This window comes from Pelodiscus sinensis, chromosome 12, assembly GCF_052426305.1.
Source record: "Pelodiscus sinensis isolate ZL-2025 chromosome 12, ASM5242630v1, whole genome shotgun sequence".
Classification (NCBI taxonomy): domain Eukaryota; kingdom Metazoa; phylum Chordata; order Testudines; family Trionychidae; genus Pelodiscus; species Pelodiscus sinensis.
In genome coordinates, this window is record NC_143063.1 from 47,860,873 (window position 1) to 47,874,118 (window position 13,246).

The 13,246-nt window shown below is 61.0% G+C and overlaps 1 protein-coding gene across 2 annotated transcripts; it reads right to left on the reverse strand.

The window, feature by feature from the left end:
* Positions 1-7,773: 7,773 nt before the first annotated feature.
* On the reverse strand, positions 7,774-12,037 carry CIDEC (cell death inducing DFFA like effector c). 2 transcript variants are annotated; one of them, XM_006122721.5, is made up of 6 exons: positions 11,969-12,037; positions 10,611-10,686; positions 10,241-10,382; positions 10,010-10,159; positions 8,626-8,810; positions 7,774-8,312 (listed from the first exon to the last, which is right to left on the reverse strand). In XM_006122721.5, the coding sequence occupies exons 2-6, from the start codon at positions 10,661-10,663 to the stop codon at positions 8,144-8,146; spliced, it is 699 nt and encodes a 232-aa protein (XP_006122783.1). In that variant the 5' UTR covers positions 10,664-10,686; positions 11,969-12,037; the 3' UTR covers positions 7,774-8,143. The 2 variants fall into 2 exon arrangements, with proteins under 2 accessions (XP_006122783.1, XP_006122784.1); XM_006122722.5 differs by lacking the exon at positions 11,969-12,037 and adding an exon at positions 10,930-10,954.
* Positions 12,038-13,246: the final 1,209 nt, after the last annotated feature.

Consider the following 13,246-nt stretch of genomic DNA (forward strand, 5'->3'; position numbering starts at 1 on the left):
TTGATTCACTGTGGCAACCGAACGTATGGCTGGGATGATTAATTAGGCTGCTTAGCTAAAGTTGGCACAGAGACTGTGGGAACGATGCTGTGCTCATCCCCATGCACCTGTCCAACTCCTTTCTGCGGTCCTGGGAGGAACCTTGTTCTCAGGTTTGTTTATTTTCCCCTAGTGGGACGGGGCTGTCTGGTCCGGGCTGCGGGTGACGTCCACGAGAGAAATCCTATAGCACCTAATACGGGTTGAAACTCCGTAATCCGGATTTCCTTAGTCCGGCAAAACCCCTGGTCCAGCATCATGGGGGTGACTCCGTGGGGCCAGGAGCGCTGCCAGACTAGGGGGTTAAGAAAGCAGAGCCCCGGGTGCGAGCGGAGCCACCAGGCAAAAGCAGACCTCCAGGTGACAGCAGAGCATTTGGGGGGAAAGCGGAGCCCCCCCATAGGCAGAGCAGAGCCAAGGAGGAAAAGTGGAGCCCCTGGTACATTGACCTCCCCTGGTCTGGGGCCGGTCGGGTCCCGGGGGTGATGGACCAGGAGGTTCAGCCTGCACAACTCTGTGGAATTTTTGAACCAGCCTTTAGAAATCCACCGCAGGGATGTGTGACGTAGTGGGGGGGAACTTGCTAACTCACTGGCTACTGTCTGTAGCACCACCGAGCAAGACAGGCGATGAGTCATTATGCAAAGAGGGTCTCTCAACCTGTCTGACCAGCCACCCCCATGGAGAGGAACAAAGGAAGGTGGATGCTGCCCTGGCTGGGGGGCAGGGCTGGAGGAAAGTTAGTTAGTTTCTGTCTGGGAGCATGGAGGAAGCAGCCTCAGCAACAGGCTGGGGGGTTTAGAAGCTGAGACACCCCCCCATTTCAAGGGGGGCTGAGGCATCCTAGGCCTGCCCTGTATCCAGATGACATCTGTGCTGTGCTGTATCCTGGAGAAGCAATAAACCACCTCTATGCTACTGGCTGTGGAGTCTGTTCGTGCCATTACGGGGGTGCAGGAGGTGGGGGACCCCAACGCGCCGTCACAGGATGCTACACGTAAGAGAAGCAAGAAGCACCCCCCCGAGGACGTTAAAAGCAAAGCCAGCACGCCAAACTGGCCAGGCCGAAGAGAATCGGCGATCAGCACTCAAATCTGAGTCAGCGCTGTGATGCCGGCTCGGGGTAGCCGCCCTAGGCCCTGCACTTTGGGGGGGCCCCTTGGCAGCCGCCTCATCGGTCCTATGGACGGGGCCGAGGGGATTACTTGGGGGCCCGCTGTGTGGCGGTAGCAGGGGTTGTCCGGCCCCTGCACTCACCATGGGGACAGGAGTCAGAAAAACCCAACAGCCTGATCTGCTCCGTCCCCTCCCCATTCTCTCCCGCTCTGCTACCTTTGGCTTCTCTGTGGTAGCAGGAAGCAGAGTCCCCCGGCTTCAGGGCGCTTGGGGAGGGAGGGGGGGTTGTCCCAGGCCCCACACCCCCCTAGAAACACCCCCCCCCCCCCCAGAAGTTGTCCAGCTGTTTCCAGGGAAATACCCGTTCCCCAGGAAATACGGGGACAAACCAGAGAGAGCCCAGAGGAGAGGAACACATGCTACAAGGTTTAGAAAACTGGGTGGGTTGAGTCTTGAGAAAAGACGACCAGGAGAGGCCCTGGAAAGTCTTAAGCTCTGTCAAGGGCTGTTGCACGGAGGAAGGGGATCAATCCTTCTCCCTGTCCACTGAAGGCAGGACAAGAAGCTATGGGCTTAATCTGCAGCCGGGGAGATTTGGGGTGGGGATTGGGAAAAGTTGCTGACTCTACTGGTAGTTAAGGTCTGGAATAAGCTCCCAAGGCAGGTTGGGGAATCCCCATCCTTGGAGATTTTTAAGAACAGGACCAAGAAACGTCTGTTCGGGCTAGTCCAGGATTCCACCGTCCAGCCCTGGAATAGGCAGAGGGCTGGACTTGATGGAGGCCCGGCCAGCCTTCCATTTCGATGGTCCTATTCCCTCATCAGTTCTACAGGGCTTAACACTGCAGTAGGTATAGACCTTATGCAGGGTACCTATTTAGTTACTGAGTAGCCACTGTTCAAATCCTGGGGCGGGATCTCATGGGAAAGATGCTGGGCCCATACTGCGCTGTATGTAGTGGAGACGTGTGCCCGCCTGGCGCTCCGTGGGTGGTGTACAGCCCAAGTGCTGGTAGGAAGTTGGGGACAGCTGGTGTTCTCCCTAAAGCCCCAGTTCCTGGAGTCATGAGACTCCCTGTGAAACTCTTGGCTTTCATTTCAGAAAAAGTTTCTACCCTGGCTGCTTGCGACCGTGTGATCCTCGGGCAGCCCGACGGCTCGGCCTCCAGAAGAAAGCCAAGAAAAAGTCCAAAAGGCTTTTTTCTTTTCCAGCTCAGGCTTCTGGAGCCCAAGTCCTGATTTTCTGACTGCTTGGCATGGGCGGCGCGGCGTTCGCAAGGAGCAGCTGTGTCCCTGCACCGTACGCCGCAGGCGAGAGCAAAAGTCAAGTCCCACAATGGGGCCGCTGGAACGGTTACATGCTTCAGCTGCCTGGAGCCTGCAGCCAGCCGGGTTTGGGTCCGCCCCCAGAAAACACAACCAGCTGCCCTGCGCTTGGCGCGTTGCCTGGAGGAGTCTGGCTGGGAGCAGTGGCAGTCCTTGCTGTCTGAACTGATTGTGCACCTGGAGGGGCTTAATTCCTGGCCCTTCAGCTGGAAGGGCGGCTTGTGCAGTCTGTGCCTGGCTTTCTCCCCTCTGCTCAGTGCTGCAAGTGAACTCGCGGGGTTTGATTGCCATGCTAAGTCAGCCACAAGCACCAGCCTGGGTCTGGCGCTGCGCTGTATTGATTCCCAGGGGTATGACCAGGCTAGTTCTGAAATCCTCTCCCAGACACTGCCGACGGGGTGCTAAGGAACGATTAGCTCACATATGACTGGAGGGCGTTTCTATCACTATCCGGCTACGCACCAACAAGCGACTGAGAACCTTGCTGCCAAGAAGTCTCAGAGGGGTCGCTCTGTTGGGCTGTAACTTTAAAAACACCACGTGCTCCTGCGGCATCTTAGGGCATGTCTCCGCTACAGTGTCATTGTGACAGCGAGTCTGGGTTCCCTGCACCAGCGAGAACAGACTCCGCCAGCCAGTAGAACAGAGGGGGGTTATTGCTTCTCCGGGATACAGCCCGGCACAGACGTGATGTGGCTACAAGAGTCAGGGCCAGAATGCCTCAGACCCCTTGGGTTAGGGGGTCCATCGCCTCCCCATGACCCTCAGTCCTCAGCTTACGCTCTTTCCTTCATGTTTCCCAGCCAGCCACTGCCTGGCTCCCAAACTCTGCCCCCAAACCAGGTGTTCGTCTCTGCCTCCCTTCCTTTGTCTCTCCCCTGGAAAGAGCCTTGTTCTCTGCTCAGGCTGGGGCTAGGTGTCTGGGCCAATCCACATGTGGATGAATCAGTGGGAATCACACAGCAGGGGGACCCCGGGTTACAGATCAGACACCCCCCCCCACTATGCCACAGTCATTTCGAAATAACAAGGCGAGCCTCCGCACAGCAAGCCGGTTATTTCGCAATTATTTCAAAATAACGGGCTTCTTGTTTGGAAATAATAAACCCTCATTTCACAAGGAATAACGCTTATTTCAAAATAGCAGCAGTGTGAGCCGCCTCGGCTGCTATTTCAAAATAGCTTCTCCCTGGGGCCATTCAAATCAATTACACCCTTCTATTTCCTGTGGCTGGAAAATCGAGGGAGCGCAGCCCCATTAGGGAAGCCTGCCTTGGACTCATTTTGAGTGCATTAGTGTGGCCGTGCTGTTTTGAATTAGTTATTTCAGGAGTTATTATTCCAAAATAACTTATTTCAAAATACCCTTGTAGTGTAGAAATACCCCTAGGCTATGTCTACACTCACAGCTTCTTGCGCGAGAAATATGCAAATGAGGCTAAGCATGGAATATCGCCGAGCCTCATTTGCATACCTAATGAGCCACCCTTTTTACAGAAGAGGGTTTTGCGCCAGAAGGAGCTGTCTACACGGCCCCTTCTTGCGCAACAAAACCCCTCTTGCGCAATGCCGTTATTCTTGAAAATAATCGGCGTAGCGGCATTGCGCAAGAAGGTTTTTCTTGCGCAAGAAACGGCCGTGTAGACAGCTCCTTCTGGCGCAAGAGCCTCTTCTGCAAAAACGGCAGTTCATTAGGTATGCAAATGAGGCTCGGCGATATTCCACACTTAGCCTCATTTGCATATTTCTGGCACAAGAAGTCACGAGTGTAGACATAGCCATAGAGACTAACAGACAGACAGACAATCATGAGCTTTCGTGGGCAAACCCACTTCCTCAGATGAGCTGGCGAGGAATAACAGGAACCCAGACATTTATAACAGAAAAAGGAGAAAAAAAAAAAGCTACTACAATTGTAGGACCCGTGCTAATGAGGCTATTTAAGAAGCTGGAAGTGTCCTGTCCATAATTAGCCTCATTAGCATCAGTCCTGCAATTGACAGCTCTCTCTCTCTTTCCCCCATCTTTTCTCCTTTTTCTGTTATAAACGTCTGGGTTCCTGTTATTCCTCTCCAGCTCATCTGAAGAAGTGGGCTGTGCCCAGGGAAGCTCATGATACTCGCGATCTGTGTTGGGCTGCCGACGGCAAGGGGCGGCCGGAGGAGGGTGGGGCCGTGGGCAGAGCGCCCCAACGCCCCTGGGGGCAGGGCCGGAATTGCCACCACACCTGTGCAGCAGGGGGGCCGCGGGCCCCGCCCCCAGCATGGCACCGGGAGGGGCAGGGGCGGTGAGCAGCAGGTGTGATGCAGCTGGGGGAGCCACCACATCATGGGAGGGGCCCATGGGTTGCGTCAGAACCGGCAGGCCATTTCGAAAAGGCCCGCTGACAGAGGGAAGGGGCTACCTCCTCCACTAGAGGGTGGACTGGAGCTACCCCGGAGACCAGCAGACGACCCAGCCCCAGCCCCCGGCACAGCCCCCGCAGGCAGCCAGCCCGGAGCCCGGACCCGAGCGGGGGAACCCTTGCCACCCGAGGGGGGTGAGACCCAGCTGGGACGACGCACGGGATCCCCAGGAGGGACAACCAAGGAGCACCCCAGACACCCCGCATCAGAACCACAGTAGGCACGTGGGGGCCGGTAGTCGGGCCCCAGGAGCCCGAGGAAGCAGTCCGGGGTAGGGCCCATGTGGCGCCCGTGGATAGATGCGTTTCGGGAGTAAACCCCCGTCTGTCATGCAGGGGAAACGGTGGGCCCCTGCACTTAAGTCCCCGGGCTGCAGCATGCACGGGCCTGCCCTCGAGGGTTGGGGGCGGGGGGGGAGGAGAAGAGAAAACGCAACACCTTACCTTTGCCTTGGACCTGCCTCCTCCACCCCAGGAGCTTCCTTTCTGTGCAGGGCGGAGCTGCTGTCAAGTTGCCCCCTCTCCCACCCTGTATCCTATCACCACAGAGCAGAGAGGGGGCATATTGGGACGGAGAGTGCTGGCTGCTTTGGGGAGTGGTGCAGGGCCAGGACAGGGAGCCTGCCCCAGCCTCACTGCACCACCACCCGAGATAAGCAGGGCCCAGTCGGAGCCCACACCCTGAAACCCCAGTCCTGAACGCCCTCTTGCACCCCAGGCTCCTGCCCCAAGCACTCTCCCCGAGCCTGCACCTAGAACCTCTCCTACGTCCCAACTGCCGGCCCCAAGGTCAGCTCAGAGCCCCTCCCACTCCAAATCCCTTCACCCAAGACCAGAGCCAGCACCCCAACCCTCAGCCCCAGCCTGGTGAAAGGGAGGCTGGAGTGAGCGGGGGCGAGGTCTCAGAAGGGGTAGAAAGGTGGGCAAAGGTGTTTGAGGTAGCTCTTGGATTGCGCTTAAATTAAGTCACCTCCTGCTTAAAAGGGTGGGGAGCCCTGCCTTAGGGAGTCTTCACTCGGGCTGGGTTGTTTTTCCTCTGGCTGGACAGCGACTTGCCTGCTGCCTGAGGAGTTGGTTCTTTCTCCCTGCCCAAGAAGGGCCCCATTGATCTCCCCCCAGATGAAATTTTAACAGGTAAACTGATCACTGCTGTCCATGGAAAGGGCCCTTTCCACAATCTAGTAACCAGCAAGACATGATGCCCTCTACGATGCTGGGCCTGGCCTCAGGTTGGAACTCACCTGTAGCCTCCCTGTGACAATTTGTCACCGTTTCCTCACTCCCTGCCCCTCTTACTCAGGAGGGGATCTTGCCCTGCTTTCTGAACTAACTGCAGACAAGACTGTTCTGTGCTTTCCTGCAGTGAACGCTGCCTCCTGTCACAAGAGCTGCTCCAGCCTCTTGGCAACAGAGCGGCCGCGGGCTCAGAAACAGCCTTCAGCAACGGTCTCGATCAGAGTTGCCTTGTTTTTTCTATCCCTGTGCCGATTGTGTTTTCGGTGAACCCCTAGAAACATGCTCAGCTTACAGGGAACAGAGTAGCCTCATGCTCTGGGGGAGGGGGGAGAGGAGGACCCCCCCTCCCCCTCCCGAGAGAAGGGCAAAAGGAGGAACCAGCTGGAGTCTGCCAAACTGCATCAGATCTGAGTGGCTCAGCAATGGCTAGGGAAGACTAGGGGTGCCAAGGTGAGTTTTGTTTCCATGCTAGTAGAGAGTCGGCTTACTAGGCCTCCGCTCTGGGCACCCACTACCTTTCCCACATGGGATGAGGGCTTGGCCAATAGATTTCCCTTCGAAGGCAGTAGGCGTGGCACTAGGTAACTTTGCTCCCTGTGCTTGGGGAGGCTGGCATTTCAGGGCTCTCCCCCACCATGGGCCTGCAGAGTTACAGGTCAGGGTCCCCAAATCCAGAGTTCAGGTTTCTCTTGGCTCTACAAATGCTAGCACAGCCAGGCCCACTTGATGCTACCTGATGACAGCGCCAAACCTTCCTACCTGTATTGCTATTTTACTTTAAATCCACTTCCTTAACCGTCTCACCCCCACCCCCCCAGTGGAGTTCTGGGCCCTGCTATGGCTCCGCTGCTCACCTGCACAGGAGCATCAGCCTCAGGTATAACTGGCCCTGGAGCAGACACCTGCCAGAGTGCAATGGAGCCTCTAATGGCTATTGCCCTGGGCTCTTCTAGAGCCACAGCCAGGCCACCTACCCCCTCAGGGCACTCCTGCCCCCCAAAGGCAGGTGGTGAGAAATCCAACCAGGGCTGACTTCTGCTGTTGCCAGCCCCCATAGGCAGCTTAGATGCCTCCTGAGATCAGGGAAGGGTCTAGGGCAGTGGCCCCTAATGGTGCTCCCAGGCACCCACTGCATGAGCAGCCCTGCCTCCTGGGCACCCAGCAGCCCCAAAAGGTTGGGGACCACGGGTCTAGAGCACCTAATGCCAAGAGGCCCAGCAGGGCAGAGGGAGAGGGGTCCTGAGTCAGACACCCAGGTCATAGCCCTATGCCCCATCCAGCTGCCACCCTTTACACCATCCCTGCACTCACCTTCCGCCAGGGAGTGATTCCCAGGGCTGGGCCCTCTCCTGCAGCATGCACAGAGCCAGCTCAGCAGCCAGGCTGACTTCTGGGGCAGCAGCACCCATGGAGTGCCCCAGCCTGCCATGTGCTGCTGAAGCCAGGGGCATAGCAGAGCCCTCCCAGAGGGGGCAGATGGCTTGCCCACAAGCAGGCCCAGCCCTGCCTCTCCTTGTGAGCTCAGCCCCTCTTAGACCCCCCAAGCCTACCAGGGAATTTTAGGTGTGGTAACCAGGGGAGACCAGAGATCAGCCAGGCACTGCCAATGCCCCCAAGCCGCTGGGTGTGTGAACAAGCAGGAGTCAGGAGGCTCTAAGAAACCCTCTTTAATGTGAATAAATATATTTCCAGGCAGTACAGACAGCGACAAGGGTGGGTGCCGTGGGGCAGCGACAAGCCATGTGGATGCAAGGGGGGGTGGATTCAGGGGAAGCCTCTCCCAGCAAGTCCACAGCTGGCACCAGTTGCAGGTGAGTCCATTCAGCTGGGAGGCCAAGTGCACAAGGAACAGGAAGGTGGTGGGTGTCCAGCTGAGCCGAGGGAGCCAGCCCCCGGGGAGCTGGGCCCATGCAGCCAGTGCCGTGCCGATCCGACTCCCGCTCTCTGCCTCGCGCTCCCAGGCGGATGCAGCAGTGGGGGGGTGTGGGGGTGAACAGAGTCCAGTGCTCAGGGGCAGAGCCCTCACTGAAGCATCTTCCTGCAAGGAAGGGGCGGGAGGCTCTGCAGGGACGAGGCCTCCGCTTCTTTCTGCTCCTCCGTAGCGTCCAGCAGCTGGTGCATGTAGCAGGAGGTGCCCAGCAGCACGTGGCCTGTGGCCTGCATGGTGAAGACTGTCCAGCGCAGGGCTTCCCTGGGGCGGAGGGAGAGCAGCGTTAGGGGCCCAGGCTCAGCAGTGGGGGAGGTGTAGCCAGCTGTGGGAGAGGCCAGCACCTGCCTGGAGCCCAGGGCAGAGGAGACCCCACCCCACCCTCCAGCACAAGGGCAGATGGATGGAATCATGGGGGGTTAATCCCTCCCCCCCATGGCCCCTGCCCCTTAGAGGGGATAGCTCCTAGACTGAGGGAGCTGCTGTGGACATGCCACCTGGCAGAGGGGCTCAGATCAGTGGCTTGGTGACCTCCCAGCACCCCAGCTTTAGGGGAAGGGCTCTGCCCAGCACCCACCTCATGAGCCTCTTGGCCCCGTAGCAGCGCAGGTCGTAGGACATGCTGTAGGTGCCATAGAGCGTGGCCTTGACGTTCAAGCAGCCCAGGTCCTGGGGGTTGGTCTTGTACAGATCAAAGGTCACACAGGCCACGTCGATCCTCCGGCGGGGCTTGTGCGAGAGAGACAGCTGGTATCCTGCTGTCTGCAAGAGACACCCGTGCCAGGTCAGCAAGCAGCCACCTGCCCTATGTGAGCCCCAGTGGCCAGCAGCGGGTCCCCAACAGACAGTCCCCCCTCTGGCCTCAGAGCTTTGCAGGGCTAGCACAGAGCAGGGATGGGGTGGACTGTCCCAATGGGATACCAGGAATTTCCTGGTGGGCTGTTGTCTTAAGGGCCAGCTGCTGGAGGAAGGGGGCTTGTGACTAGGTGCAGCAGCCCTGCACTTTAAGTTCCCCGGTGCCGGCCATGTACAGGGCCCTGTGCAGCATGCTCAGACACCGTGCAACAGGTGAGAGGACAGACACCCAGGCGTGGTGACATCACAGCCTGAGACTTTAAAGTGGCCTGGCCCAGCACTGCACTCTGCACCCAGCTCCAGCCCGTGGTCTGGAGCCCCCGGAAGTAGCTGGAGCCCAATTGCCGACTCCAGCCCTGCAAACTGGAAGGCAGAAGCCAGGGAGGGGAAGGAAGGGGCTTGTGCTAGGAGATGAAAATGCCCCAGGGTTTGGGCTCCCCCTGGAGCACCCAACCCCCCCCCCCCCCCCACCAGAAAGCTGCACTTGCACCCGCCCTGGACAAAAAAGGGGGGGCAAAAAGTGTTTTGCTTGGGGCATCAAAAACCTAGAGCTGGCCCTGGACCAGGGGAAGGGGGAGGGGCATGCAGGGGGACAATGGGGAGGGCTGTTCTCAACCCATTTTGATTGCCAGTCCGCCCCTGGCAGGGGCCAGGCCAGCCGAGAGCTGTAGGCTGCCTAGGGCCATTTCCCTTAAGGGGCCCAGGCTGGCCCCTCATCTTACCTGCCTCCCCTAGTACAGGGAGGGTGAAGGGTAGAGCCCCAGGATCTGCGCCCATGGAGGATCCAGGCTCAGCACCCACTCCTGGGTGGAGCAGCCCCTCCCTGGGTGATCCTGTGGGCTGCATGCCCCGCCCAGGTCACTTCTGGGGAAGCCAGGCCATCAGGTCTTTGGCATGGGATATGGGAGGGGCCCAGTCTGGCAGACAGGACCAAGTGCCCCCTTCCAGTGCAGGAGACTGGATGTTGCAATGGACCGAGACAGCCCAGGCCTGGCCCCAGCACAAGGGTCCTGGCTCAGCACTGGGAGCAGGAGCCAGTGACCTCAAGGCACCAGCTCCCTGATCTCAGGGGTAGAAGGGGGTCCAGTCCAGGGCCCGTCGCTCACCTTGGCCGCACGCCACGTCTGCCCATTGCTGAGGGCCATGAAGACGGTGCCCTCCTCCAGCGTCTGGAAGAACTCCTCCGTCTCCACGCTGGTGCCATCCTCATCCAGGACCAGCGAGATGGTGCCCACCATCAGCAGCGCCGCCCGGACCTGGCGGGCAATGCCACAGGTGAGGCCAGGCCAGGCAGGCAAGGCTGGGCCAGCCCTGGGACCAGCTCCCCCCCAGCTCACCTTTTCAAGCAGGTCGCTCAGGCTCTCTGCCACCAGGCCCTTGCGGAGGCTCCGGTCCCAGTTGCTGATGCGATAGGGCCGGGGCCTGGAGACGGGGCTGGACAGCAGCTGCTGGGTCATGGAGGCACTGACCGACACACACCTGGGACAGAGGGAGGGCTCAGCCGGGACCTGCCCCACAAGTGGGTGGTACCGCTAGGCGGAGGCAGGCCACCCAACCCATGCCTAGAAACAGACCAGCAACGTTCCCTCCCCCAGCAAGACCACCATGGCCCTGCCTGTCCCCTCCGCATCCCCCTCCCCATGAGGTAACCCAGGCTTGCAGCCAGCTGCCCCTCACCCCCCAGGGCTGCAGCCCGTTGGCACTTACCTGGAGAGGGAGCTCGGGGACAGCAGGCCTAGTGACTTCTTGGCATAGTCCATCTTGGCAGCCAGCAGCGTCTGCTCTGCAGAGGGGGAGTTGCTCAGCACAGGGGCCATGGCTCCCCCCTCTTACAGCCCCCAGGGCACTACACCTCTAGGCTGGAGCTGCCTCAAGTGATGGGCAGGTCAGGGTTAAGGCTGCTTCCCCCTACCCCAAACAGCATCCCCCCACTAGCAGACCCCTTCTAGCATTGTCAGCACAGACCCACCCGCCCAAGGGGAACCTCGGTTCGCCCCCCCTGCACCCCAGAGCCCTGCACCCTCACCAGGCAGCCTCCACGCAGGGTCCTCACCACACTGACTCAGGAGTGCCCCAGTGCCGGCAATGCCCCGTGGGGCTGAGCCACGCCCTTTGGCCGGGACAGGCTGCTCCCAGGGCACAGTGCCTGCCAGCTCAGCTGTTGCTCAAGGCAGCACGTGGGAAAGCCACTCGGCAGCACAGGGAGCTAAGGTCACTGCTAGCTCCCCCCCCCCCTTCCCCAGGGCAGCTTCATTAGCACACCAGCACCACCCCGCAGGAGTCCCCCCCCCCAACCTCTAGCACCTGCTCCCCCACCCAGCACTCCACACTGCCCCCCCCCCCACTCAGTTGGGGGAAGCTCAGCTGCCCCATCTCCCAGGGAGCAGGAGACCCCCCCCCTCCCAGCCACACTCCCTTAGAACAGCCCCCCACCCCTGCTGAGTCCCCACAGCAAGGCCATCCCCTGGTACCCCAGCCAAAGAGGGCACCCCCCAGCAAGGTGGCCTCCTCCCCATGCCCTGGGCAAGGGGCAGGAACACGCCTGGGGTGGAGGAGGAATCACATAGCCGTGTATGGAGCACTCCCAAGAAAGGGGGCCTGGTGGGGGACCCCTTCCCACACCTTGGGGAGGCACCACCCCAGCCACCACTCAACGTGGGCCAGGCACATGAGCACCAGATAGGGCTCTGTGGCAGCTAGGATTAGGGGGAGGGAGGAGACATACAGCCCCCCCCAAAAAAAAAAACTTCCCTCCCCAGACCTCCAGCTCCCTAGGCTCAACCTCAGAGCTCTGCCCCCATTCCAGGGGGCCAGCCCTGCTGCCCTCCTACAGGCTAGGGCCACAGCCCTTCAAGCCAGGGGCCTCTGCTCAGCTGGGTCTCCTCAGGGACAATTGGGGGGGGAAGCACATCACCCATTAGTGTTACAGCAGCAGACACCAGCCATGGTGCCAGCAAAGACAGAAGCTGCCCCCCCCCCCTGCTGGGTATCTGGAGAGGTTCCCCCCCAATCCGCCTGCCCTTCCTCCCCCACCCCCATAGCAGTACCAGCCCCACACTGCTTACCTAGACCAGGTCCCCGCTGCTGCCTAGCCAGCTAACTCCACAGCATCATGAGCAGCTGCTCCCTGGCTCAGCTTATATCCTGCCCAGGACCAACCCCGCCCACACCCCTGCCTCGTTAGCCAATCACCCGCAGCCAGGCGGGGGAGGGGGGCAGGCCTCAGCATCTGCCAGGGCCGAGGCCTGGCCAGGAGGGGTGCCAGCGCTGGGATTTCCCTGTGCCCCCCTGCCTGCCACGTGCACCCCCACAGGCCCTGAGCGGGGTGGGCAGCGTGTGGCATTGCCTCGGCAGCGTGCTGACCTGCGTGGTCCCACCGGGGGCCCTATGCAGGGATATTGGGGGGCCCCCAAACACATGCCAGCAATAGGGGCTCAGAGCCTCAAGAATGGCTTAGCCTGCTTCTGCCTGGCACCGGCCCGGCTGCCCGCTGTGACCCCGTGTGAGTCCACCGGCAGAGCCCGCTAGTGCCAGGGGGGCCAAGTGAGAAGGCAGTTTTGCAAGATGAATGGCCGTTGTCTATTACTCCTCAGGGGACAGAGAGCCTGAGCGACCATGGTGCCCACTGGGGCATTTATGTGCGCCCGCCGAGTGACCACGGCCAGCCCAAGTCATTCTTGCGCCCCGGGCATGCGGCGCTGGCCCCGGGCGCGTGGCACGTGCGTGGCCCTGCCCTCGGATGCACAGCGCGTGAGCGTCCCCGCCCCGGGCGCGTGGCACGTGCATGGCCCTGCCCTCGGATGCACAGCGCGTGAGCGTCCCCGCCCCGGGCGCGTGGCACGTGCGTGGCCCTGCCCTCGGATGCACAGCGCGTGAGCGTCCCCACCCCGGGCGCGTGGCGCGTGCGTGGCCCTGCCCTCGGATGCACAGCGCGTGAGCGTCTCCGCCCCGGGCGCGTGGCGTGTGCGTGGCCCTGCCCTCGGATGCACAGCGCGTGAGCGTCCCCGCCCCGGGCGCGTGGCACGTGCGTGGCCCTGCCCTCGGATGCACAGCGCGTGAGCGTCCCCGCCCCGGGCACGTGGCACGTGCGTGGCCCTGCCCTCGGATGCAGAGCGCGTGAGCGTCCCCAACCCGGGCGCGTGGCACGTGCGTGGCCCTGCCCTCGGATGCACAGCGCGTGAGCGCCCCCGCCCCGGGCGCGTGGCGTGTGCGTGGCCCTGCCCTTGGATGCACAGCGCGTGAGCGTCCCCGCCCCGGGCGCGTGGCGTGTGCGGGGCCCTGCCCCTGGACGTGCGGCGCGTGCGCAGCCCCACCCCCGAGCGCGCGGCACATGCACAGCCCCG

Coding starts and splice junctions, on each gene's coding strand:
- CIDEC (XM_006122721.5), bottom strand. CDS start 10,663: ATGGACTATGCCAAGAAGTCACTAGGCCTGCTGTCCCCGAGCTCCCTC. Junction 10,160..10,240: donor TGAGCGACCTGCTTGAAAAG/GTGAGCTGGGGG, acceptor ATTGCCCGCCAG/GTCCGGGCGGCGCTGCTGAT. Junction 8,313..8,625: donor GGGGCCAAGAGGCTCATGAG/GTGGGTGCTGGG, acceptor CCTCCGCCCCAG/GGAAGCCCTGCGCTGGACAG.